General features: G+C 39.9%; 1 protein-coding gene and 1 long non-coding RNA gene across 2 annotated transcripts in view; both read left to right on the forward strand.

Annotated features, from left to right (window-relative positions):
- The first annotated feature begins 13,720 nt into the window (after positions 1-13,720).
- TOP2B (DNA topoisomerase II beta) overlaps positions 13,721-25,525 on the forward strand; it is a 64,539-nt gene continuing 52,734 nt past the window's right edge. Inside the window, exon 1 of the mRNA XM_083825365.1 lies at positions 13,721-14,205. Coding sequence (XP_083681491.1) covers positions 14,131-14,205 — 75 coding nt within the window. The 5' untranslated portion in view covers positions 13,721-14,130. The remainder of the gene's footprint in view (positions 14,206-25,525) is intronic.
- LOC310894817 lies at positions 14,219-24,845 on the forward strand. Its single transcript, XR_014580199.1, has 2 exons — positions 14,219-22,961; positions 23,183-24,845. It is a non-coding gene; the product is annotated as an uncharacterized lncRNA (long non-coding RNA).

The following is a 25,525-nucleotide window of genomic DNA, read 5'->3' on the forward strand; positions in this document are numbered from 1 at the left end:
TGAGGAAGGCTATGTCTGGATTGTACAGGAAATTTTCTATTGTAGGACTATAATGCAAAGTTTGGCTATAGTTTCATTTGAACATAAGTGAATATTAGGGATGATGTTCCTAAGGCCAGGGATTTTTAAGGCTTTTTTTTCTTCCCCCTGCTTTTTCTTTTGACCTTTCCAATCACTGTACTGACTTGAAATGATTGTCAAAAATCATTTGCGTTGAAATAAGTGTTTGCTGACTTTTCAACAAATTAAGTAAGTATTAGACTGTTGGGTTTCATTAGGAAACTGCAAGTGCACAGTGATCATAGACACCAAAGTTATACTACAGGTGTCTTAAAGTAGTAGATTACAACAGCTCAGGAGTGACAGGATGATGTGTATGCTTTTCCTCAGAATGTAAACTGACAGTTTATGAGGGAGGGAATAGAAAGAGAGAGTGTCACTCCCTTAATCCAGAACAACTCAGTGGCAGGGAACTGTATGGAAGGATGTTGATCTACACTTGACAAATGCAAAGTAAATTTACCAGTCTCCATTGAAACCTCCTCCTGCTTTAGTTTCAGCTAAATGCTAGTTCAGAGGTTTTGAGCGGGAACCTAAAAAAAGTATTAATCTATATACTACGTTGGAAGAAAATAGACAAAAAACAAAACCAGCTTTCAAAACCAAACTTTTTTTTCATATCCTGGTTTGATCTGAATGCTGCATGCAGAATAGCAACCACTAGTGGCAACACAAGAAATCCATAGGAGTAATTTCGTACACCCCAGGAACCTGATGGGGGAAGGAAAAAAGAGAAAAAGGAAATCTTTGAAACATATGAAGGAAGTTCCTTATAGGCAGTGTAGAGAGAAAACACAGAGTACAGGAACCAAGCAAACAATCTTTATATAATTATGTATTTGTGCTAAGATATAAGTAAAAATTATCTCATCTGATCCTTTGTGATAATCCATCACCTTTACTCATCTGTTATCCACAAAAGATTTTTCACATAATAGGGATTATATTTTATGTCTAAACCGCATTGTGTGCAACATCAGGAAATGTAGAACACTAAATATAAAGTATGTTTGTCTCCATAGCACAGTGGAATGAAAACAGATGGTAGGCAGCACATATGGCTGCCAGAAGCTGGGAACACCCATTTGCAGAGTTCTTCCAGTTTAAAACAAAACAAGCCAAAACAAAGGAACACCAAGGGGAGCAAAGATTGTGCTGAGCAGATATCAGGATATCTGTCCTCTTCTCTACATTCACACTCCCCTTCTCTTTACATTTAGTTGCTTAAGCTAAAAATGGAAGTACACTACAAGTTTAGAAATTAGCGTGCCATAGTATTTGTCAAAATTTAGCATTTATTAAAGACATTTTAAAAAAAATCTCCAATTCCCACCATGGTTTCAAACCTCTGGTTTGCTCCTTTGAGCAGTTCAACGTCTTAAAAAAAAAATGGAAAAGTCTTCAGTTGATTGGTACAGTTTATTCTCCTTTGCAGTTACTAATTTCAGGTAGCAGGGAGCCACTGGAGCAGAATGTTGAGACCTCCCATCCTATTATATGGCACTTAGGAACAGCCAAGGTCAACACAGCCTTAAACATCTGTATTTTAGGTGTGTAAATGTTGTGAAACATAAGAGTATAAGTTTGATTGTCTGTCTCAATAAGAGGACAGGGTTGTTTTTTTCCCTTTGTTTAGCTTTTTATGTTTATTCCTGTGCTTTGCTTTTTTTTATGTTAAGTTTTGTAGTTAGGCTGTTAGCCTAGTTTATGGTTAGCCTGCTTCAGTTTCTGCAGCGCTATCTTTTTCTACACATTTCCATTTAATTTTAAATTCATTTTAATTTCCTTTTCATTATATAGAGAAATGCAAGTGTATGACAAATATACTGTACCAAAATTAAGTTAATTTCTTCACTTATTTGGTAAGAGGAAACAAAAGGGATGGATTAAAGATACTCAAACTCAGCAGAAACAAAAAGCAATAGTAATTAAAATTGATGACACCCATAAACCAACAAAAATAGCAGGACTTAATAGGATTTAACGGGGAAGGAAAATGTAATACACTAGCTTCCATGACTGACCCTTTTTAGAGATGTTTTCCTATTTGCTCGTTTATATTTAGGTTACTGAGAAAAGTGCTCAGAATAAGAAACAGCTTTTTTGCAAAGCAGTCTAATGTTTAAGGTATATCCGTTCTTAAACTTTTTTTTATTAGTCTAAGCTATATAAATTATTTTAAAATTAAGAACAGGCTCCTCTGGCTTGATATAGGTTCATTCCTTTCTTTGTTCCAGCAAATAATGTGTCTTTAATTTTGGAAAAAAGTGTGTTTAGTGACATATTGTAGCCAATAGCTTTAAGAGAACATTGTCTTTAATGACTGTGAGATTTCAGTGCGACTTTTAGCACTGGCAGAGTCTTGAAGGACCTGAGCCTAAGCACTGAATAGCAATGACCCCCTGTTAGAGATCACCATATATTTTGAGTGTAATGTTTCAAAGTATGTTCTGCCAATTTGATCTTTTTACTACATAATGCTTTGTGTTATTTCATATCCCTAGAACTTTAGTATGTGTGTTTCCTATATCCTTGAAGTCCCAGTGGAAAATATTCTCCCTCCCAGAAAATCATCTAGCAGCTTATTTTGATTCTGTCACAATCTGGAGGAAATGCTAGATTTATTTTAGATATGCACTTCAGATAACAATATACAGACTCCCTTGTGCAACAGTCATAAGGAAACCAGCTGACGTAAGAAAATGAAGGCATTCAGAGCAATGTTTAAGCAAACTCTTAGGTAGGTGGAACAGTTTGTAACAGCCTCTTAGAGAAGATGGAAACAGCAGGAAAGTATGGAATGGAAAGAAAGAAAACTAGCTTCTTCCCTCTGCTTTACCATTGCAATGAGAAGGATACAAGGTAATGGAATATGTGTATGTCCATGCTTGCACTGTATTAAAACTCAAAATAACATAGTTAAACTGCAGCAGGTTTTGCTTTTATCCAAAGCATCAGGGAAATACATGTTACATTCAAAGCAAAGTTCAACACTGGCAAAAAGATGTAAAACTTTATTGGCCAAAAGGAAAGTGCTGCTTTGTGGACTGTAATAAGAATTCTGAAGCTATTCTGTTTTCTTTTAGCAAGAAGCATGCCAGAAACTGTTTTTGATTTGGGTGTTTTCTGGTGTTCTGTTGTTCGGGTAGGAGTCTCTGCCTAACTATATTTACTTATTTCCATGATGTTAGCAAAGATGGTTTCAAAGAAACTAGGCAAAAGAAAAATATAAAAATAACAAATTGGAATTCCACAAAAAACTGCAATGGATATAACAGCACAAGCAGGAAGTGTTAGAGGCCATGATATAGTTTTCATTCTTGAGGACAGAAAAAGCTAAAGTCAGGTTAATGCTGAGAAATGAATGTCAAAATTACATCATTTGAGGTTTGTTTGGTAAACTAAGCAATTTTTATAAATCAAATCTTTTTAGAAAGAATTATCATGGAGGCTTCAAAGGCAAACAGTGCCTTAGTAAGTTGTTGCTCAAGTGTCGGAACTATGTATGGACTGCCTTTGTAAGATGTTGTCTCAGCCCTTGACAATCTTGTTAGTGATACAAGTTATTTCTTTCACTCCAAAATCAGTACTTCAGATTTTGTGTGTGTGTTTAGGGGGGAGAAGTGGTAGTGGTGAAGGGGTTGGTTTTTGTTACTATAAATCCATTTAATTTTTTTACAAGGATGAAAACCCAGAGTTTACATTCAGTGAAAAGAATACTGTAATTTTTCTTGATTCCACACTGTGGATAGCTATATTCTGCAACTTCACAGTTTTGTTACAGAATTTAAGGGTTGCCAGGAATTCATATCTCTATGTTAATTTATTGCTGAGAAACAGATTCTTGCATGACAGAAAGATATGAAGAAATGGGTGTTCATCCAGTCGCAATATATAAATAAACTTCAGAAGAGACAAGAAGATTTGCGTTCATTTCTGGCCCACAGAGTTAAAATTCATGATAGGAAACAGACACTAAAGAGAAACAAGCACTTGCCAGAGTACATGTACTTTTTTTAAACTTGGTATTTTATTGCATTTACTTCACATATAGTACTGATTACTGGTCCTGTGAGGAAGTCATAGATTCAGCTCTCTGTAAATATTCGGTGAAAAAGACAAAGTCCATTTGCCAACAGATCATGGAGGCAACGCGTCTGCTAGTGAAAGAGTGATGCAAAGACTGAGTATGTGGAAAAAAAAAAAAAAAGAAAAGGAAAGGAAATTATAATTTCTTTTTAATGAACGGGAGATTTACTGGCATATGGAAACAAATTCGGCGGAAATCAGCTAGAACCTATTATACTCCGAGAATTGAACATCAAATCCATAACTAGAGAATATTTTATTTTAAAAGTTGTGTGGAAGAGGCATTCCAGTAATACGGTGTTATTTGTGAGTCAAGCAGGAGTCATGATGGACAGTATCCGTCAATGGCTTTTGCATTTAATGCCTATTAGAATGGTAAACACAGCATTGTGACATAGGAGTCGTTATATTAGTAGTAAGGTGAACTTTAGAGTGCCGCAAAATCAGATGCTTTGGCTATCTTTTGGACAATTTCAGATGTAGCCAAACACTTCCCTGGTAGCCTTTCTACAGCTTCAGTTGTTCCCTTGATCGACATATGATATCAATTACCTCTGGTGGTAACACTCCCTGTTGTCTTCACTGCTAAAAGGCCTTCTAAATTCCCCTTCTTCTAAACTAGTGGTTTTCATCCTTTGAAGTAGTCTCTGCAACAGAGATCAAGGCAACTTGCAGGTGAGTCATGAGGTAAGATACGCAGATTTCCAGGCCAGCCCTGGATTCTACCTTTTCCTTGTTTCCCCTGTGTATCACAGACTGGCAACCCCAGCCCCATAAAGCCTCTCTGCGTTCTCCAGCTCACGAGAGCTGCTGTTCCTTCTCTAGTGGGCAGAAAGCAAGCTGTGGGAGAAAGCAAGCTGTGAGGATGAGAGTAGCATCATTTATTGAGTGAGTTTCCTTCCGTATCGTCCTCTGAATTTGGCACCCCTTACTGCTGGAGAATATCCATCTCCTTACATCATTTTAGCTCCTACCAACTTTTTGTCCCCACTGCCTTCATACCCACCATATATTCACAGGACAACCAAATCCTCAGGCGGTATCATCCCAGAATCACTCAGTAGCCATCCTTCGCTGTGTTATCCTTCCATGTTACCGGTGTTGTTCCTGTTACCAGCAGGTCTACTGGTCATCGACTGCAGCCTTCTGCAGATCTGCTAACATGGACATTTCCTCATGTCTTTTGAGCTTCACCGACACCCAGGAACCCAAGAGGTAAGGAAAGTGGTATAAGAGGTCCATGAGGCAGAGGAAAGCGAAGCAGCAGCCCTTCTAAGGGAAGTACATTAAGACCAGGAAGCTAAGAACCTAATGTTTTAGTATGTTTACGTACATAGTTGAAAATGGCAGTGAAGTTCCCTACAGAATTAGATTAGCAGATTTTACTTTGGGGGAAAATTATTCTTCACGTATCATAGAAACATCACAGGAAGGACAGCTGTAGAAGATGCAGCAAAAACCTGAAGAAGCAAATGAAGGATTATGCGTTATGTTTGCATGCTGTGCTACAGATTTCTGTTATAAGGAATTGAGAGTTAAACTTTCAATTTAACACCATAGGATGATGCAAACAAATATGGAATTGGGACATATATTTTAATTTCATGTCTTTTTGAAGGATTAACTATTGCTTTCCATAATCTGCAAAGACCCGTGGGAGTAAAAGTGCAAAGCACAGCATCCAACCCATTAACATGCTAATTAATTTAGGGGAAATGTAAAAGGTATTTCCACTTATTTGCATCTTCATCTTGCATCTTCTCTTACAGAACCTGTTAAGCAAGGCATGGCCCTGGCGTGGTTAACAGCCCTGCAGGTAGCACCAACTTTACCAATCATGGGGCAGCCCCCAGGGCTTTGAGCAGCCTGGTCTGGTGGGAGGTGTCCCTGCCCATGGAAGGGGGTTGGAATTAGATGGTCTTGAAGGTCCCTTCCAACCCAAAGCATTCAATGGTTCTATGAATAGCATGGGAGTCGCATAGATCAGGGATGACAGATATTGCAGATATCGTGAAATGTAGCGTTTGATAAGCGATTATAAATTCACAAGGAAGATTTGAACATTAAATGGAAGCTGGAGAGAGGCTTGGGAGTGCTGCGTTCAGTGGGTGTGCTCGGTGGGAGCATGTTTATTCAGATGGCAGGCTGGGGAGCGCTGCGTGCTGTGCCACGCTGTGCAGCCGTTCGGCTCCGTGGCTGAAAGCAGTCATGCTGGTTTGGTTAAGCAACTGAGAGCGGGAGTATGTGCCTTGGGTTATGTTTGATTGTAGTAGCTTGTGCTGCGTTCCCATGGGTTGGTTAACGTGCCTGCCGCTGCTGCCTGTAACTGTGCTCTGACTTCAGGGTACTCCGAGTGTTGACACTGTTACGGCTTTACTGTGCTCTACCAGTATTGTAACAAAAAAAATGTTCTACATTAACAAAAACTATCAGAAAAGAACAGCTTGTTTTTTTGGTTCGAGTTTTCTTTGCTTCTGTACAGCAACTCAAAATTAGTAGCTTTCATTATTTGGGAGAAAAATTGTTCTGACTAGAAAGATTGTGTTATATTTTGAGAATGAAACTTCACAAAGAACAATATAAATACACAAATACATATAAATAATCTCTTATTCTGTGACTTCAAGTAATTTCATTGTCTTTTCAGTCTTTATGCTAGTGTGCTCCTTCATCATCATTGCTTATATCATAGAGAACTGAGTCCAGAATATTTTGAATTATAGAAAATTATAAGTAACTGGCAAAACAAACAACAAAAAACCTAAGGAATGCATGTGCTTGGAACTAACAGATGCTTTTTCAAAGGGTAAGATGTTAAGTAAAAAAGGAGCTTCCATACTTCCACGTTATGGGTCACGAAAGAAATGAACTCAGCAAAAAAATGGCATGTTCAGTAGAGTATATGATATGACTCTAAAAGTATGTGACTATAGAACCTGTAAGAATATCAGCGGCTATGCGTGAAGAACTAACTTTTTAGAACTTGTTACAAGATAAAGAGGATTTTAATACTTAGTGTCAAATAAAATTTCCAAAAATAGTAGAAAACACATAGATATATAAATTGCATTTTCTAACTTTTGAAAAGACATTAAAAGAAGGAAAATGTTGAATGGAATGGAAGTTGATACTGTGTTGGAAATTGCTGGGTAGTATGTCTTTCCTTTTCATGAAAATCTGAAAAATTCATAGCACTTACTACCTGAAAATAAAACTACGTGAGCAGTAAAAGCCGACTGTAAAAGAAACCACACCACTTCCAGATAAATTTAATGAGCTACTCCCACTCTTCAAAGGCTTTTTGATATAAAAGGTTCCAGCAGAAGAGCATATGTGGAATAACAAAGCTCAGTGAAAGGCAACCAACTCAAAAAGGTGAGTTGTTATTGCAACCATTGTATAGCAGAATGCTAACAACTTCAACATGAGTTTACTACAAGACAAAGTACAAGAATATGTTTTAGCTGTTATATAAGGGCACAGTATATCACTGCGTAGCCCTTTGCAAAATTAGTTCAAAAAATGTAGAGTACAATTATTGTAAAATGATCAATATATTGCTGCAAAAATAGATATGCTGGCTTTTTTCATATTTAGGTCTGGTGGTAAGCATAAAACTAAAAGACAGAGTACTTTTTAAGGTTCTTTACCTCAGTTTGCAAGAAATGTAAGAAAATTCTAGAAGAACTGCATCAGTGAAGAACATTTTTTTCTTTACTGTACTATAAATTAAATGCACAGTAGATTTCAAAAGGAAATGTATAAAATGAGGGCTAATGATTCTTTGGGTTAAACAAAATGGGTATGTTCATATCAAACCAAGTTACTTTTAACATATCACGTAGGGGAAGAACTTTCACTTAGAACATTAAATGAATTCAGTAAGCATTTAAGCACATGTATTCAATGTCACTTAAGATTGTTTTCCTCCTTCTCACAGGTGACAGACAGGAATCCCAAATCTAAAAAAGAAATGCTGTGATCAGGATTCAGCTTTCTGAGGTTCTCAGAAAAGGAGAGATGCTCTTGTGAGCCACGTTGGATTGAAGATGACCTAGACCGAGATTCTCAAATTCTATTACACATGTGCTGTAGCAAAGTGTTGCCTAAATAATTCCTGAGTAGTCAACACATTGTCCTGGCCAATACTGAAAGCTGTTGCTGCAGCAACTTCTGCTACCACTACCAGCAATGGCTACAGCAATAGTGAGCAAGATGCATGTAAGAGCCACTGATCTGGATGTTTTTACTTCAGATACTGACAGAGGTAATGTGATTTTTGTTTTCTTGAAGAAGAACAGGAGAGCACTAAGGAGCATGATGGATAAACACAGGTAAATGGAAACAATATAAATTAGGTGGTGGGCAAAGATAAAAAAAAAAAAAAAAGTCTGGATAAAAATAGAACAGGAGACCATAGCCCAAACACAAAAACCTATTTATGTTACTGCATTTGGTATTTTCTTTTACCTGTTCTAACAAGAACTGCAAGAATTAAATGCTGAGCAGAAAAAAACACACCATAGAAATAAATGACTAAAGACAGTTGTGTGTAATCTCAGGGAGAAATGCGTAAGACAGAAATACCAAAATATTAAAGGACCCAAAGGCTTAAAAAAATCTTTTAAATACATTTCTGATCTTCTTTGCTTAATATGAACTTCCAATGAAAATTGAAAAGTGCACGAAGCGGCTAGCATGACCGTTTTTAAACACAGCTAGTCTAATCTTCTGAGCTGTTGAATTACACAACTCACTGAAATAAATAGGAACTGCTGGTGCTGAGTTCTGTTACAAATTATGCCACTTGAGAAACTATTGCATAACTGATCTGAAACAAGTAATTGCTAGGGATTTGTAAATTCAGATAATGCTAAAGTTTAAGTAGGTGGCTGAGTCTTGAGTACATTATTCAAGTACACATCAGATTTTTGTAATCACTTTCTCAAAGACTTTTTGAAGAATTTATTCTCAAAAGTCTTAGAATTGTCTACTGACACAGGTGATCTGAAACAATACATTTGAGCAAATGGAAATTTTAGTAAACAGGTTGCTGGAAAAATAAACAGCTTCAGTCAGCTAGAAAAGATTATTCACAAATACAATATTCTTGTATAAACTTCCTTTTTTAGATAAACCGTTCTGTAATTTTCAGGAGCACACAGTTAGCACATTCCCTGGGCTGTGGGCTATAAAATTGCAATTCAAATTTTTAAGGCATCTGGTACCAAAACAAAAACATCATGGTCTAGTGATTCAAAGCCCTGACCTAGTATAAACTCAAGCTGCCAATACAAAATTGCTCAAAGAGGTTGTTCAGTAATTTGTGGGATAGGTAACTTCAAACTTTCTGACTTTCTGTGGTTCTGCTGTTGTGTGTTTGATTGGACCTTTCATAGTTAGCCCAAATTTCTTTTTAATAGTTCCTTGTTTTTGTCTTACCCACTTCCTATGCTCAGACGTATTGTTCTTTGACATCTATCCTCATTCCTTGTCCACTTGGATGTTCACCACACATTCACTCAACTTTTTTTTGTTATCTTTGCCTCGGATCTTGACTTATCCAAATATTCAGAAACTTGTGGCCACCTCTTCCTTTTCACTTTGGCTTCAGCATAAGTTCTGTGGGTGCAGTGGCCACAACTTAATGACAGGCTCTGTCTCAGTGGCTCCAGGTGGAGGCTGTACCATCTGCCTCTCTATGGTCTGCCCTGATACTTTCCTCTTCTAGGATTACCACAAGAACCACACAACTCAGTTTTGAGAAGGGAAATGCAAATGCACATCCTGACATAGTCATCGATTCCAGTCACAACTGGTGGTAAAACGAAGCTATGCATGAAAGGTTGCCCTTTCCATTCCCCCCCCCGCATAATTGCTAATCATGTATCAAACCAGAGACTCTATCAGAGGTGACTGAATTTTAGCTCAGGAGAGCAAAATACCATCTTTCTAGACATTTCCCAGAATGAAAGCCCAGTGGGCTTTTCTGTTGGCTCCATCAGTCATCACTTCTCTCCATGGCTTCGACAAGTCCATGTGCCCTACATAGGAACAACTCTGTCACCTTCTTGCCATCCCTTGAATGAGTAGATGTGACTTTCTGCCATCAGCAAGCAGCCTTGATACCCACTCTGGATACATCATGGATTTCTCCTGGCTGGAAGGCTGGAGAAACACACTATTAACAGGGACTTTCGAGGGGCAAGAAGAATCTTGTTAGGTAAAGATCAATCACCACTTCCATTTTTTTGCCCAAAGAGTCTTGAGTGAACTGCTAGGAACAAAACTACATGCCTTAGTCAAAAAGATAATCCCTTTTGGAAAGAAGCTGATGTTGTTGGATGATCCAGCAATAGGAAGACTCTTCTTAATTGTCATGGAACTGTGGCCTGAAATTCATTCAGAGCTAAGGTGGTATGAGTGTGTTGATAACCATCATGGTGTACTACCACAATCCTACTCAAAGATTTATTGGTTATTTGGCAAATGCTAACGAATCATGATGAAATTTTAAAATACTGTAGAAAATACAATTTACTTTCTTGCAAATGTAAACGTTTGATATTACAATATGCATTGTTTTATATCTTATCACAACTATATACGATGTGAAATGTATAGCGTCATGCACATCAACTTAGTTACGTAAGTATTTTAGATCAAAATTGCAAGTTACACCTTTTTTCCTGTGTAGTTTGCAGAAAACTGACAGCTGTGATCACTTATTTAGGTAGGTGGTTGTATCTGAGTACGTGGATAAGAGTCCACTCAGAGTGGATAAGTGTACATGGTTTCACAAATAGGCAAGTTTTATGCCCTTTAAGTCTGGTGCCTGAAAAGCTGCAGAGAAACAGAAGTTTTTATTAAACAGCAAGCAAACTTGAATAGAAACAGCAAATGATTTGCAAAGTATTTATAGATCATACATACGGCTGTCTTAATGCTAAAGTAATTACAGGCTGCACTTTAGACTTGAGTAAAAAGAATGGGAATGAGGGCAAGGAAAAATCTGTGCATAAAGTAGTTATACACAAAGTAATATTAAACTAAATATTTTGCTTACTAAAAACAAATACTGAAACCACTAGTGATGCTGGTGTAAGTAGACAATTGTAATGAAAATCTGTAGAGTATTTCTTTTCATGTTATGGTCTTCAGCTGGGAGAAAAACTGATGAATTGAAAGAGGAATTTTGTGTATATCATCTCAAAGGGATTATTAATTTAACATGTCACACAGTAAATGTAAAGTATTTCACAAAAACTGATAGGACGTGACTGGGGCAGGTGGCATCCAGCAAAGAAACCCCACTCTTATCAAAATGTTATGGTGCTTAAATTCAATTCATGCTTAAATTTAACTCTGTTTGTTTTAGCAGGAATCACTTGAAACACGATGAACGGTCTAGTCTCACTTCTTCACCTCTGAAATCCATGGAGGCAGCTGTCTGTACACTCCTAAGAACTTTGTCATACCATCCTGCGTGGCGAGGAATACAACCACTCAACATACACACACACCTATTATGGATAAAATCAATATAAATAATAAGCCAGTAACATGCTGGGCTACATCCACAGTCTCACAGGTAGCGTAGGATAGGATGAGAATTAAATGAAACCAACCTGGACAAAATAATTTCAGAGGTGTGTAAAGAAAATGTTTGGAGGAACTTTAGCCTCACCTCCTATATTTATTCCGGCGTGACACACAGACTGAGCATGTCTGACCATGCACGCTCAAAGATCAACAACTGCCAAAAAGAAACTCCCTCTGTCTTTCTGTAACCTATATAGAATTGGCTGTCTTCAAGCTAGATCGCTATCTAAAGCTTGGCTCAAGATAAATGAGTGCAGAAAACACACTTCCCACGCTGAGAACAGCCTATTTACTAAACAGCTGGAGCTAATGAGAAGTGAGTACACTCATGTCTGTGACTTGTTCTATTTCTACTGCATACATTAGTGGTTTTCTACCAATGCAAAAAGCTTGGAACAGATGCACTCGAGCTATTTCTTCTAGTCCTCCTGATACTCACTGTAGCTACCCTGGTTCACTAAACCTACTTCATTGTACCGGGCCCTACGTACATATTTGAGAATTAGAAAAAAAACAAACAATTCTAATCAGCAAGTCCAACCCTGAAGCACTAGGCAGAACCCCGTGAGTGCTACCTTCTTGTTCTGCAAGAAATACTCTTTCTTATCTTGCCCAAGTAGAAGAAAACCCAGGCTGCAGCTCAGGGGCACATGGAGCTGCAGTAAAACGGGGCTGGAATAGATAACGTACTGTCCACGCTAGGCAGATGCCATTATTTTCTGTAATCCCTGTGCAGCACTTAGATATTAGTTTAGCAGGTTCCTTAGAAACTGTCAGAGTAAAATTATGCTAAATAAGCAATATTTACTATAAATTCTTCTGATCCTTCCCTTGAGGCGTAATTGAACATTACGACTGCCTCCTCAAAAGCAGCTGCTCAGTTTCCAACCTTTTTACTACTTCAAAAAAGCATTCTGCGAAGGGAAAACCTTTACATTATTACTATTCAACTGAAATTGTGCTCTTCGGATATCAATTTGTCTACCAAGTGGGATGCAGGGCTGCTACTACCCCCTCCTTTTGTGACTTTGCTGTGGGAGCAATCCAAGGAGCTGAGGGGAGGGCTTCTGCGTTTCACACACCAGAATGAAAATCACTAATTGGGAAGCTGCATGTTGTGACACATTTCCTTAAGCCTGTCAAAAACCTACGGCCGCAATATTTGTTAAATTTTGCCTCTGGCGGAAAGCGAAAGCGACTTGACCTGTAAATATTTTTCATGCCCAGACCCCAAATAAGACAAATTTCAAGCTCTGGTGGTGGAGGTAGCTGCTAAGTCGCACCGTGTGACATTTTATTTGGTGGTGGTGGTTGTTTTCATCAAAATGACAAATATTTTGGAAAGGGATTGTGTAGCGTGTATGGAACGGGGTGCCTCGTTACATGACCCTACAAGAAGGCGAGGCGGGGCTGGCTGAAGGGGGACTGGACACGGGGATGCTCAGGAGCCCCCAAAAAACGGGGGAAACGCGAAAACGGGGCCGTGCCGAGCCCGACCCCCAGCGCCCCCCCTCAAGGCCCTTGAGGTGACTGGACCGGCGGAGGCCGCGGCCCTTACGCCCCTCCCCTCCCCTCGCGGCGCGCGCCAGCGCCCCCGCGCGGCGCCGCGGCTTTTCCTCCCTGTTGCCACCCGCAGTGACGTAACCGCGGCCCCGCCGGCCGCCCTTTCCCATTGGCCGGCGGCCCTCGCAGCGAGCCCCGCACCCGACGCGTGATTGGCGGCTGGCCGCGGGGACAGGGCTCCGGTGGCGGCGGTGTGGGGGGGGCGCAGCCCGGTCCGGCGGCGGCGCTGTGGCGGCGGCCGGGGCCCGCCATTGTCTGGGCACCGGGGCCGGGCGGGGCGGCGGGGGGCAGCGGGGCCGGGGCGGCGAGGGGAAGGGGGGGCGGGGCGTGCGTGCGTGAGGGGAGCGGGGAGTGGGGGGGGAGTGCGCGGGCACGCGCGGGCGGCTGCGCGCGCGGGGGCGGGGCGTGAGGGGGGCATTTTGTTATTAACCTCGCGCCGGGCCTTTGTGGCGGCGGGGCTGAGGCGGTCGGAGGGGAGCGGCGGTCGGGCACTGAGGGCAGCGGGAGCCGCCGGGCCCGGCCGGGCTCGCTGCTGCCGCCCGGCCTCCAGTTGGGGCGGGGAGGCGCTTTTGTGCGTGCGGCGCGGCCCCGCCGCTGCCCTTCCCTCCTCAGCCTCCTCCGCTTGGGTTTCCGCTCGGCCCCGGCATGAACTAGGGGCCGGGCCCGGGGGCTGCGGGTGTCGGGGCTGCGGGAGGGCGCTGAGGGGGCCGCGGGGCCCGGGCCCGGGCCGGGGCCGGGTGGCGGGGTGAGGCGCGGCGTTGGGGCCGGCCCTCTCGGCTGCTGCCTTCGCGTCGCCTGAGGAGAGACGGGCGGAAAATGGCAAAGTCCGGAGGAGGAGGTGGAGGAGGTGGTGGCGGAGGAGGAGGAGGCAGCGGGGGACTGACTTGGGTGGTAAGTTGGCGGGGGGGGGAGTGAGTTGTTGAGGTGATTTTTTTTTTTGTTTTCTAGGTTTTGTTTCTTTTTTGCGTCCCTTGTGTGTGTGGGCCGGTTTTTAAACGAGGAAGCAAGCGAGGGCCTGCGTGAAGGGGCAGCCCGCACAGCCGCTCTGTGCCGCTCTGTGGGGGTCCGGGCTGAGGGAAGGCGCCCGGGCTGGCCCCTGGGTCACAGGAGGGGGCTGACAGCCCCGGGGGGGGTCCTCGGGGTGCCGGGGCTGCAGGGGGGAGGTCGGTCTGTGGGCAGGGAGGGAGGAAGGAGCCCCCTGCCTCGGAGGGGATCGCTCGGTAGCGGCGTTGTGAAGCGGTCCCTCTCTCAAGCGAGCTGTCCGTCGCCCTGTACGAGTCGCAGTTGCTGCTTCTCGGTCCTGCAGCACCATGAAGCCTTTGTGGGCTACCGGAGGGGTCGTGCTTTGATCCCAGCCTCTTTCACAAGTCAAAGATGAAGCCCCAAAGTTCTGGGGGTGGGTAATGAGGCGTTCAGGAGGCTGGAGCCGTGTGCGCTAAGTTGTACCTTGGAGTTAAACGTCATTGTCTTCCACACCTTATAACAGGGCTGAGAAGGTGGGGGTCTGTTTGTTTTCTTTTTTTTTTTTTTTGTTTCTTTAACTGCTTTTCATGGATCAAACAGCAGTAATAAGACTTGAGAGGGTGCAGGTGATAAGTGCCTCTAGGACTAGTGAATCCCTCTGAAAAGTTCTGAAGTCTTTTGAGGGTATTGGCCTTGGCGTCCAGCACTGAGGGATGCTGTGCGGGTCTGTGGTGGTAGTGGGAAGGAGGAGCAAAGATGCCCTGGAGGGGTCTGGTTCATCCAATCAGTAACTTCCCTGCCTCTTGCTTTCTGGATGTGGAGTTCAAAAGGGGGTAACTTATTTAGTGGCGAAGTAAAAAAAAGATGGTGCATCTCGATGGATGGTGACGTAGCTGTGTCTTTAACCAGATGCATGTGCTTTACGGAGTTAGGAGCTTTAAGAAGTCTTGTTTAAGAGAGTAATTAACAAACTTGTTCTTCTCTTGTGTCTTTCTGCATCTTTGAGCTCTTGGGGAAAAAAACACAAATGCATTACTGAGGTGAACAAATCCTGTGTATTCTGATGGTGGGTGATTTCTGTGGCTCTAATTATTGCATTTTATGTTCTTAATTCTCTTTCATTTTAAGAAGCTGGCAGCAGGAAAAGGTATATAAAAATAAGTACGTTTCTGGGTGTGTCACTTGAAATTAGACAGTTTAGATATGGGAACAGCCTAAGTAAAGAAGCTAAAATTGTTCTACTTTCCTTTCTGCAATACTATGTGATCTTTATCATCTGGTCTTTGGTTAGCTTCAGAATTAAGGCTTCTACAGTATAGGTTGGACAAGTAATTGAAAGTTTTACACCTCATATAGAAAACTGCAGAATGCAGTGTGGAAATCACTGAGTAGGCATTTTTAATGAAACGTTCTTAAGTCTAATGGGGATGAAAGTATGGTGAGTCAACGGGTTTCTACAATTGGAAATAATTGGACTCTTCCTTCTCTAAAAGCAGTAAAGAATAAAGTGTTTTTGTCCTATCACAGTAGTTGTGGAGAAATAATTAGATCTTAGTTAAGACCCTGTGTTGACTCTGTTCAAAAAGCCATAAGGCTTTGTTTCTTTCTCTTATGCGCATCTTAAAAGCTGAAGGTAGGACCCCTGAGGCAGTTCCTAACGCCAAACCCGTTTTCTGTTGACTATAGAATACTGGCATACAGAAGAGCAATACTGGGGCAGCGCTTAGCAGTTGGTTTAGTGTGTTAGGTGGAAAAAATGGTGTTGGTCCAGATGTTGGTTTATGCGTAGGTATGATATGCTGCCCTTGAGGCTGAAATGTACAGAGTTGGGGACAATTAGGGACAGTTTCAGTCTTCTGGTTTCAGTCTGCTTGGCCTATGTCTGCTGGATATGTAGGTACTTGCTATTTGATTTTAAGCTCTTCTGAAACTACCTTGAGGGTTTTTTTTAGGCTTTATATTACTGTGGTGAAACAATCAGGATGCTTATTTTCTGAATAATATATTTCTATTGTTAGTGGTTTCTTTTTAAGACCATAGAAGTTAAACAATTGAAGAGGAACAGAGATAAGTCTAAGCTCTGAAGAGGGGGGAACATGTTTAAAAATTAATCTGATGGTAGTTTGTATTTCAAATTAGCAAATCCTAGATGTGTAACCTGGTTCTCACACCTTACTAAGAGTTGTCTGTGTAATTTTGGCTTTGACTGTGATTTAAACAGTGTTCTTGTTCTTAGGGTCAACTACGTAGGAAAGAATTGTACACAGTTTTGAAAGAGTTAAGGGATTCTTTAAGGTACAGAACTTATCTTGGTGTGAATTTCCTACTGGAATGTCCTACAAGTATCAGGTGATACCTACTTTCTCTTTTAGAGGCAAGATGAATTATGTGGCTGTGGAAACAAACAGCTAGTCACTCATTTTTAGCTACCTAGTAGCTTGGCTTAGTAACAGAACCTGAAGAAATGTAACTAGCAGTGGTGGGCTGGGAAGCAGGCACAACTCTTGGTGATAAGCGTCCATTTAAAAAGCTTATTAGGAAAACTGTATATTGTTATAAAACTGAAAACAAACTAGGATAACTTCAAACTTATAAATTGTACTAGTTATTTTTTGAGGAGTGTTTTTGTTGCCCAGCTGATTGAGTGTACTTGCAGCTCCCACTGCCCACGTAATGCTGTAATAGTTGATGAAAGGTGGAGTTTTAACCAACAGATTTATATTAGTTATTTTTTGTGGATGATCTCCAAAGGTCACCCAGAAATATGTTAAGTTGTGTTATGAGTTGGTTACAAAAGCATTGATCTGTAAAGTAGAGGAGTTTCTGTTGGTAAACATAATGACACTTTCTAATGCTAGAAAAACTTGTTTTAAACAAAACAAGCCATTCTTATCTTCACCCTTTCTTTGCGTTTAGGGACAACTGGAAGTGAGCTGTAATGGTACAGTAATAGTGCTTTTTTAAATATTCCCTGTATTGTCCAAGTGAAGTAATTTCAAGTAACTCTGTGAGGTGTGTTTGTTCCGATGCAGTGGTAACGCGCACACAACCATTGAAGTGGTTTCAAACAAGCAATACTTTCGCAGTAACTTGTGGGAATGTTTTCAAGGCTTTCTTCTTGACCCTAAAAGCTACGTGAGCCATATAAATAAAAGCTGAGACTCCTGAAAATAGCTGAAGACTTCAAACACCACTTCCATTTTCCAGCTCTTTGTGAAGGAAACACTTCTAGGAAACACTAGCTTAATGTGAATATATGCTAAGCATTAATGTGACTTTTTAAAAAAAGTTTCTACCATAGATCTATGTGTTCCTTGAAAAGAGTAGAATGACAATGATATGTATACCAGTTTGGTTTTAACTGGTTCATACATGGCTTAAATAAATAACTTAGCTGTAAGTGAAAAGATAGCAAATATTTAAATAATTTAAATTTATCTATTAGCACTTCTCAATAGTTCCAGAGTTAACACTGAAAATAACTTTTGGTTTACAAAACAAAAAGAACATCTATGCAATAGAGAGGATAGGACGTTACACTCAAAACAACAACAACAAAAAAAAACCAAACCAAACCTCTGTTAAAGGGTCCTTGTCTCTCTTTTATCACTTCATTTGGAAACAAATACTCTGAACTGGAATAAAGGATTAGCTTTCAATAGTTTGACTTAGCTGTTAGTAATTTGTTTCAAGAGGATTAAAACAAATCTTTGTCTGAATAGTGCCTGATAGTGTCCAGTGATAGGCCATAATTTGCTTCCCGAGGTTTCTGAACTAGGTGGTTTCTAACTTCATGAGTAAGCTTTTCCATCTGAAATCTGGCTAGGTTTTCTCCTTCCACAAGTACCTGCACACTGCTGCTGTATGTACTCCATCCGATACCCTGTTTAGGAACAGAGGCTTTTGAGTGGAACAAGACAGGAGTTCCCTTCTTCCGTCCCTGCAGTGAGTCTATGTAAGTCTAGTCCTGTAAGCCAACAGAGTTCTGCCTGCCTGAAGTACAGTTAGGCAAACAGGACTAGTAGTAAGACCAAATCCTGATCGTATCCTCGCTTTTTAAAAATTAACGTACCATCCTAGAGAGGAACCAGATGTAAACAGTTCTTTATTCTTTTAATTGCCATTTATTACCACTTTATTCTGTTCAAAAGCAGGAAAAAGTGGTTGAAGTTCCTACCCTTAGCCTCTAGACCTTTTTAGTTGCCTTTATAGAACCCAGGTTAAAGTTCAGAATGATCTTTCTATTCTTTCCATTGATTTATTTTTTAACCTGGATCAAGCATTCTGTTTCTCCCCTGACTGAAGCTATGCCTAGGACAGTTCTTGTAACTGTGTATACCATTAGTTACTTTCTTATCGTTCCTCTGACACCTTGTGGTGTCTCCAGGGGAAAAGAGGTCTTCAGCTGTTGCCATGCATTGATTCATTGGTCTCTTGCTTTTAATAAGCATCTATCTTTTATTTTGTTATCATGCCGTCCAAAGAACTGCGGTTTGTGTTTTTGTTTTCTTCCCCTTTTTACCATGTTATGCAATGGAAGGGAGGTCTGACCTCAGGATGGTACTGCTACGTTTTATTAAACCTAATGCAGTTTGTGGGTGTTATGGAGCAGTGTAGTCTGTCAGCAGTCAAGGGGGAGCTGCATTTCCTTCTGCTTCTGTTGATTTTTCTGGTTCTGGTGCCCTTAAGAAAGCAGAGGTGCAAAGAGGTGTGATGGTTCACTTGGATATTCTAGCACTAGAGGAAAATGTTTGTGGCTTGCTTTGGCAAGTCAGATGCAATTGTTCTGATTCATCAGATGGTACGGCTTGCCTGCCAGAAGAGAACGTTGTTACCTCTTATCCTCTACTCTCCGCACAACCATCCAGTGAAATACTTTTGTCGTCTTCTTGTTAGACAGCTAAATAATGCAGGGTCAAAGATGTAATGGAGATGATGCTAGGCAGAGACTTGGTGATGGAATAAGATCAGGGCGACCTCTTTGTGACTGCAGCTGAGCCAGACTTGCAGCTTAATATTATGCGCCTCCTCCCCGTGTGCTCTGTGCTGGGAGGAAGACTTCTTACAGCGTCAGTGAGAGAATGCTGAATGCCTGGAAGTGAGGGACTAACAGGATCATAATGAACTCTAGGAAGGTATGTGTATCTTGGAGGGAAAGATGGTTAAAGGAAAATGCAGGGAAGATTAAGTGTTTGTTGGGGAAGGTGTACGTTCAAGTACGTGCCCTCTGTTAATGGTCAGTCTGTCTAGATTTGTGTGTATATGTAAAATTTCCAAGCTAACCATACTGCATCAGATGTGAACTAAAATCATACTGTTTAGATGGATAAAGTAACCTTTCCAATAAAAGAGCATATAAGTAGCCTAAGGTAGGCAGTTTAAACCATAACTTTTTGCAAACCTAAATCTAGTGTCTAATTTTCATAAACCTTGTTTTCCAAAAGCAGACTTTTAACTTGTGTGTGAACTGTGTCTATATGCAAAAGCTGTCTTCAGATACACATTTATATTTCAATTAATTAAAAGCATCAAATACGACTCTTAAGGTTTCTGTCATGGATTTTGCCTGGGGGGTGGGGGGGGGAGTGCAGACAAAAACTAAGCAAGCAAAAAAGCACACTACCACCAAAGCTGATGTGAAATATATGGAGAGAACTTGGAAATCAAAACTTTTTTTCCAACATGGATCATTTAAAATAGCCATTTTTTTATCACCACTCACAAAGAAAATATTGTTCTGCTCAATATAGGTGTTTTCAAAGGCTTCAAAAGTATATCAAGCAAAAATACATAGTTCTAAATGTGGATAACTGTTTGAAGGAGCCTGTGTTGAAAATTGTATGCTTGGAGAATTAGTGGTGTCCTCTCAAATACATGTAGTGAAACCCAAGTACCTTAGAAGAAGATATTTTAATGTTGATATCCTATATTTAAATACTGAAGTGAATATTAAGTCAAGACATGTAAAATGTTTTTACTGAACTTTCAAAATAAATAGTAAAATTTAAAATAAAACCTAAGATTTAGCAACCAGTGAAGGTATAAATATTAAACATACCAAATGTTTGTTTATAAACATAGGAGAAAATAATTCCTCTGAAGTAAAATGATAGGTCACCTCTTTATTTATATATATAAAATATATTTTGGTTCAGAAAATGTTTCCTTGCTCTCTTCTTCAGGTAGTTCAGTAATGAGTATATAAAGGGCTGATCTGAAAATCAGGGAAAAATTTCACCCTCACCCCTCCATAAATGAGGATCAGATCTGCTAGTTTCAAAACTCCAGTGTGATCACACATGCTCTTACTCTTAGGGAGTGAGTCCTTTTAAATTATGTTCAGAAGTGCATGCTGAACTTTTTCTGTGATATTGGTTCATCTAGTTTCATTTAATAAAGCTATTTTAAAATGCCGTCTGCATCTTAATGCAGTTGTAATTTACATATAAATACACTTTGCCACTGAAAGCAAATTAAAGCACCACTTCCAATTTTTTATTTTTAATGATAAATCTGCGTATTTATTACAGCGTACACATCTAAGTAATTCACTTTTTTTTAGCAACAAAGTAAAAGGACATCAGCACAGCTAGTGTAAAAGTTGCTTAAGTTAGAATGTGTTTGAAAGGCTTAGATCTAAACATCAGAGCTGTATTTTCCTTCGGATATAATTTTAAAAGTTACCTTAAAAGGAAAAAAAAAGATGCAAAACAGGGCTAAAATTGTTTAATCTTCTGTATGGATTTTTCTTGACATGTGAGGTAGAACTGCAAATGAGATATTAAGCTGTCCTACTTTAGTGGAAGATTTACATCCTTAAGAGGTGCTCAGGTTTGGTACTCTTCCTTTTATTGAATGAGTGGACATGCCCTAGGCTGAGGCTTCCTGTTCCTTATCAAAGATGTTGAATGTTGTGAGAACAGATGTATGAAGAACTGGGCAAACATCTGCAAGGTGCCACAAACTCATGTGCCAGCTTTCTCAATTTGTGAGGGAATCTTCAGGGAGAGAGAGAGAGCAAAGAGCAATATTTTCTTGTCACAACAGAATCACAGGAGCTGTAAGATAACACGGAAAAGTGATTTTCTTATAAATCAAAAGAATCCAAGATAAGTAAAAAAAATAAATGGTTAATAAGTGTTCTTTTCCTTGTACCAGAATGTCTGATTCTCCAGTAAGCTTGTACAGAAAAATGGGCCCATAGACCACTCATTTCTCCTAGTGGATGAAAAATATGGGGAAAGCTGCATTTGCTTCTTGAGCTGATTTACTGTGAGCTCAGTTCTGGTTCCACTGTATGGAGAAGCAGCGGAGGAGAGAAGAAAAGTTTTCATTTTTGGCAGTGGTTAACTGTTGTTTTCTATAACAGGGAAATCTGACCATCCTCAAGGCATTCTATGAAACATCACAAAAAGCATTGATGTAATATGTTGGTTTGAGTCCAAATTGTTCAAACCAGGAGCTTAAATTCCTATTTTTATATATTTTTCCTTTTAAAGTAAACGAGCTGGTTAGTAGGCTAGAGCGAGACTGGTTCTGGGTGAGTTTGCTGGAAACTTTTTCTTTACATTATCTTTGGGGAAGATGCAATAGAGAGATCTAGTTCATGCCACCAACAATATGCAGTGGTCTATGCAAATTTGCTTTGCTAACAGGGAACTGTTACTTAAGCGTGTTTTCATCTTGGGAGGAGAGCGAAACCATTTGTTAAACACAGCAGGGAAGTGGTTTCATTTGAAACTCCCTCGTTTTGTTTTCATGGTGGGAGGTATTCTCAGTCAGTTTCCTTTGGGAAAATTGCAAAATGTTGAGGTACCAATGTATTCATCCTGTATCTTTATAAGATGACAGGAGGCCATTACAGTCTAGTATATAACACTGGGCTACAGTCAAGTGTAAGTTATCCATAGAGCTACCTACTAATTAGCATATTACACCTATAACTTTTTGAGGTGTAGCATGTTTTCAGAAGAGGTAGGGTTTTTTTGAAGTGTAAGTGCCAGAAAAATCTACCACGTCCCTGGATTCCGTTACTTAATTAACCTCCCTAGGTTTTACAGCTTGATTACATGCAAAAGCTACTGTCTTGTCCCACTAAATGTGCTTATCCTACACTTTATTTAAGGAAATGTAGGACACAAGCAGTGTGCTTTTCTGAAGTCTCATGTCCCAGGGCTGCATTTATGTTTCAGGAAAACAATCTTTGCAAGTGCATGCCTTAGTTCTAGACTAAGGCAGAATAGACTAAACCCAGGTGAAGATGACCTCATATCCTGATGTCTCTTCTCTGTTCATCCACAGCCATTCTTGGATTTTCCTACTTAAGTATTTAATACGGTGCTAAGATTAGCACAATGAGAACTTCCTTTCACAACGGAGTAAATGCTGTAATTTTATTTGTCTCAGTCTAATCTCTTTTTTTGTTTGCCCAGAGCACAGCATTAAGGACAAATGTCCAAAAGACAAAATCAACACATGACCACTCTGCATCAACCGCAACTTGTGTGCTAGGTTAACATGGGGAAGAAAGAATGACTGGGCAGACTAAAGAAATAACAGTACATGGCCAAAGTACTTGTATTCTAGTCTTCCAGTACTACTTTCTTCTTTTTTTTTTTTTTGTTTAGGAATAACAGCTAATACTGTGGAAGAGAAGACGGTGGCTAGTACAGTACTAAGTCTGTGTAAGTGAGGAAAGATTAACCATTTTTAGGATTTTCAAATTCATATTTTTTTCAGCAGTGAGAAATTCAGCTACTTTAAAAAAAAAATAAGCCTTTAAAAAAATAAGCCTTTAAATAAAGTAAGGAAAGTAAAGGTGTGTGTCCCAGTTACGGCAACATCGAAACTGGTGATGAAACTTTACCCTTCTTTGGTCTAGCCGTACATTTTCTTCTCTATTTAGATAAGAATAGCTTTTCTCTGGGTTTGCCAAACTGTCCAGTTCAAACGTGTCCGGTGATTTAGCGTGTTGAAGTACAACTGTTGCAGCACAGGTAACCAAACTCAGCATGGTGACTCAACAGGATTTCAAAACACAGAGGAAGACCACGTGACCCAGTTTTCATTAAAAAAATAAAAATCTGCAATGTCATGCGTGCTCTGTTATGAGCAGAAACAAAGGGGACTGCAAGAAGAATATTGCAAAACGTGAAGATAGAAGATGCAAAACCCAAACAGATGAGCTCGGAGGTTGACTGTAGACAGTGAAAGTTTTGTAGTTGAATTGTAGCCTATTAAAGGCTGCTTGGGCTCTCACTCTTGAGGGCGGAAAAGGAAAGTGTGGATATAGCTTTTAAACACTATTAGGTAAATTTATAGCAGAACCAAAAAAGAAACTTCTGCAATCATTGAAATCATACTGGAGAAAGCAGTTATCACGACAAAACCTGCTTATGTTTTCATATCACACCTATAATTGTCCGATGTAGTCAACTGACAAGCAAGTGCTCTCAATGGAGAACTGTTGCTTTTTTCCCTATAAAGTTACCACTCTCCTGTGTCTGTTAAGAGTCTAAGATGCTAGGTACGTCTGAGGTCACAGTATAAAATGTAACTGCATGCCTATAAAGAAGAATGCACAGTGCGTTTGGTTATCACATTCAAAACTACATAACCACAGTCATCTTGCTGGCTTATGTGTTTGTGGATATGTACACTCATGGCCGACCTGGAGGGTAGCTGAAAGGCTCAAGAATCTGTAAAGTCTTGTATGGGGCAAGGATGTTGAAGAAGTTGAACACTGTCAAAGGGAAAAAAAAAAAGTAAAAATTGGCCACAATAAGATTGCAAATCAGACCCTGAAAATTGGGTAACCAATTAAAAAAAAAAAAAGTAAGCTGACTTACTGTGAAGCAGAAGACTTAAGCCCCATGTGATGCTTGGTTAATTCTCTTCAGGGTGTTTCTCATAAAACAACAGCTGGTGCTGTTTTGAAAAGTGTTATTGGAGCTCCAACAATGTGAAGATCTCCCATACAGGACAGAATACAAAAGACTTCTTGAGACAATTCCAAAATATACTGGAAAGATTGTCAGCTTAACTACACTGCAGTTTAGTGCTTGCTCAATTTAAAAATAAATAAAAAAAATTGGCTCTACACACTTGCATCTTAAGTAACAGAAGCTCAGCAGATGAAAGCATTTTTTTTTTAGGAAAACATAATGGAATGGCTGTGAGGGATATTTGTGTCCACAGATCTGTGTCATGGATTTGGTGATCAAGACTTTTTTGGGAGGAGGTGGGGAACTTGTAAACATCATCTGTATTCTGAAAATGCTTGTTCAAGAGAGATCCAGAGCTGGTCTTCTGTTTCAGAGCACAGCACAGCTTAAAAGGCCTGCTATGGAGACCTGCATTTCTGCGGACTTCTGACACTGGCATCCCTGCATAAAAGTGTTATTTTATGTCTTGAATACTTTTTGGTCTTTGTTTGTATGCTTGTGCTTCAATAGTATGCAAGTTAAATATTTAAATCCTGAGTATTTATAACATGAGTATTTTTTGCATACACAAGATGTACTATAATTGGATGAATGTACAAATAAAATCTGTCCTGCTCTCTGAAATTATAAGTTGTATTTAAATGGAGCACACTGAAAAGGTGTCTGCAATGTCTAAGTAAAAACTGTAAAATTAAAGTTGTGTAAAACTACTTAGTTTTATGATTGTTGACCAGAAAGAAAAAAAAATGTTATGGTGGTCCTTTTTTTTTTTCCTCCTCTTGAACCATACATAATCAGGTTCTAACTACTGTGTTACAGAAGGTAACAGGCATGGCTTACTACTGCTGAGTTAAAGCAAACTCCCTGTTCCTCAGGAAGTGTTGCTGCTGCAGGATTAGTCCTTTTAGGCAGCAGTTTGATTAGGTGTGACCTCTGTCAGTGTGACAACCACCTGGCAGTAGCATCTCAATGGGAGTGTTTTTGATGCTTGCTCTATGGCTTTCTAACTGATAAGTGGGACATGTTGTCCATAAGATTTTTACAAGTTCTATGTAAGACTTTCACTGGAAAACAGAATTGCATTTCTTAGTTTTGGGTTGAAGTCTAGGGCTTGTAGGAATCCCTTTCCAATCATTCCCCATTCCCTTTTGTATAATTATAATCTAGAGCTGTAAAAAAAAAAAAAAGGAGCAAACAGAAGAGTTCCATTTGAACGAGATCCTACAGTCTTTCATACCTATAAACCTCTTGCTCTCTTTATGAATTGCATTTCCCCTCGTCCCTTCGTTCAACTCATACTTCCA

This window comes from Anser anser, assembly GCF_964211835.1.
Source record: "Anser anser genome assembly, chromosome: 2".
Taxonomy (NCBI): Eukaryota; Metazoa; Chordata; class Aves; order Anseriformes; family Anatidae; genus Anser; species Anser anser.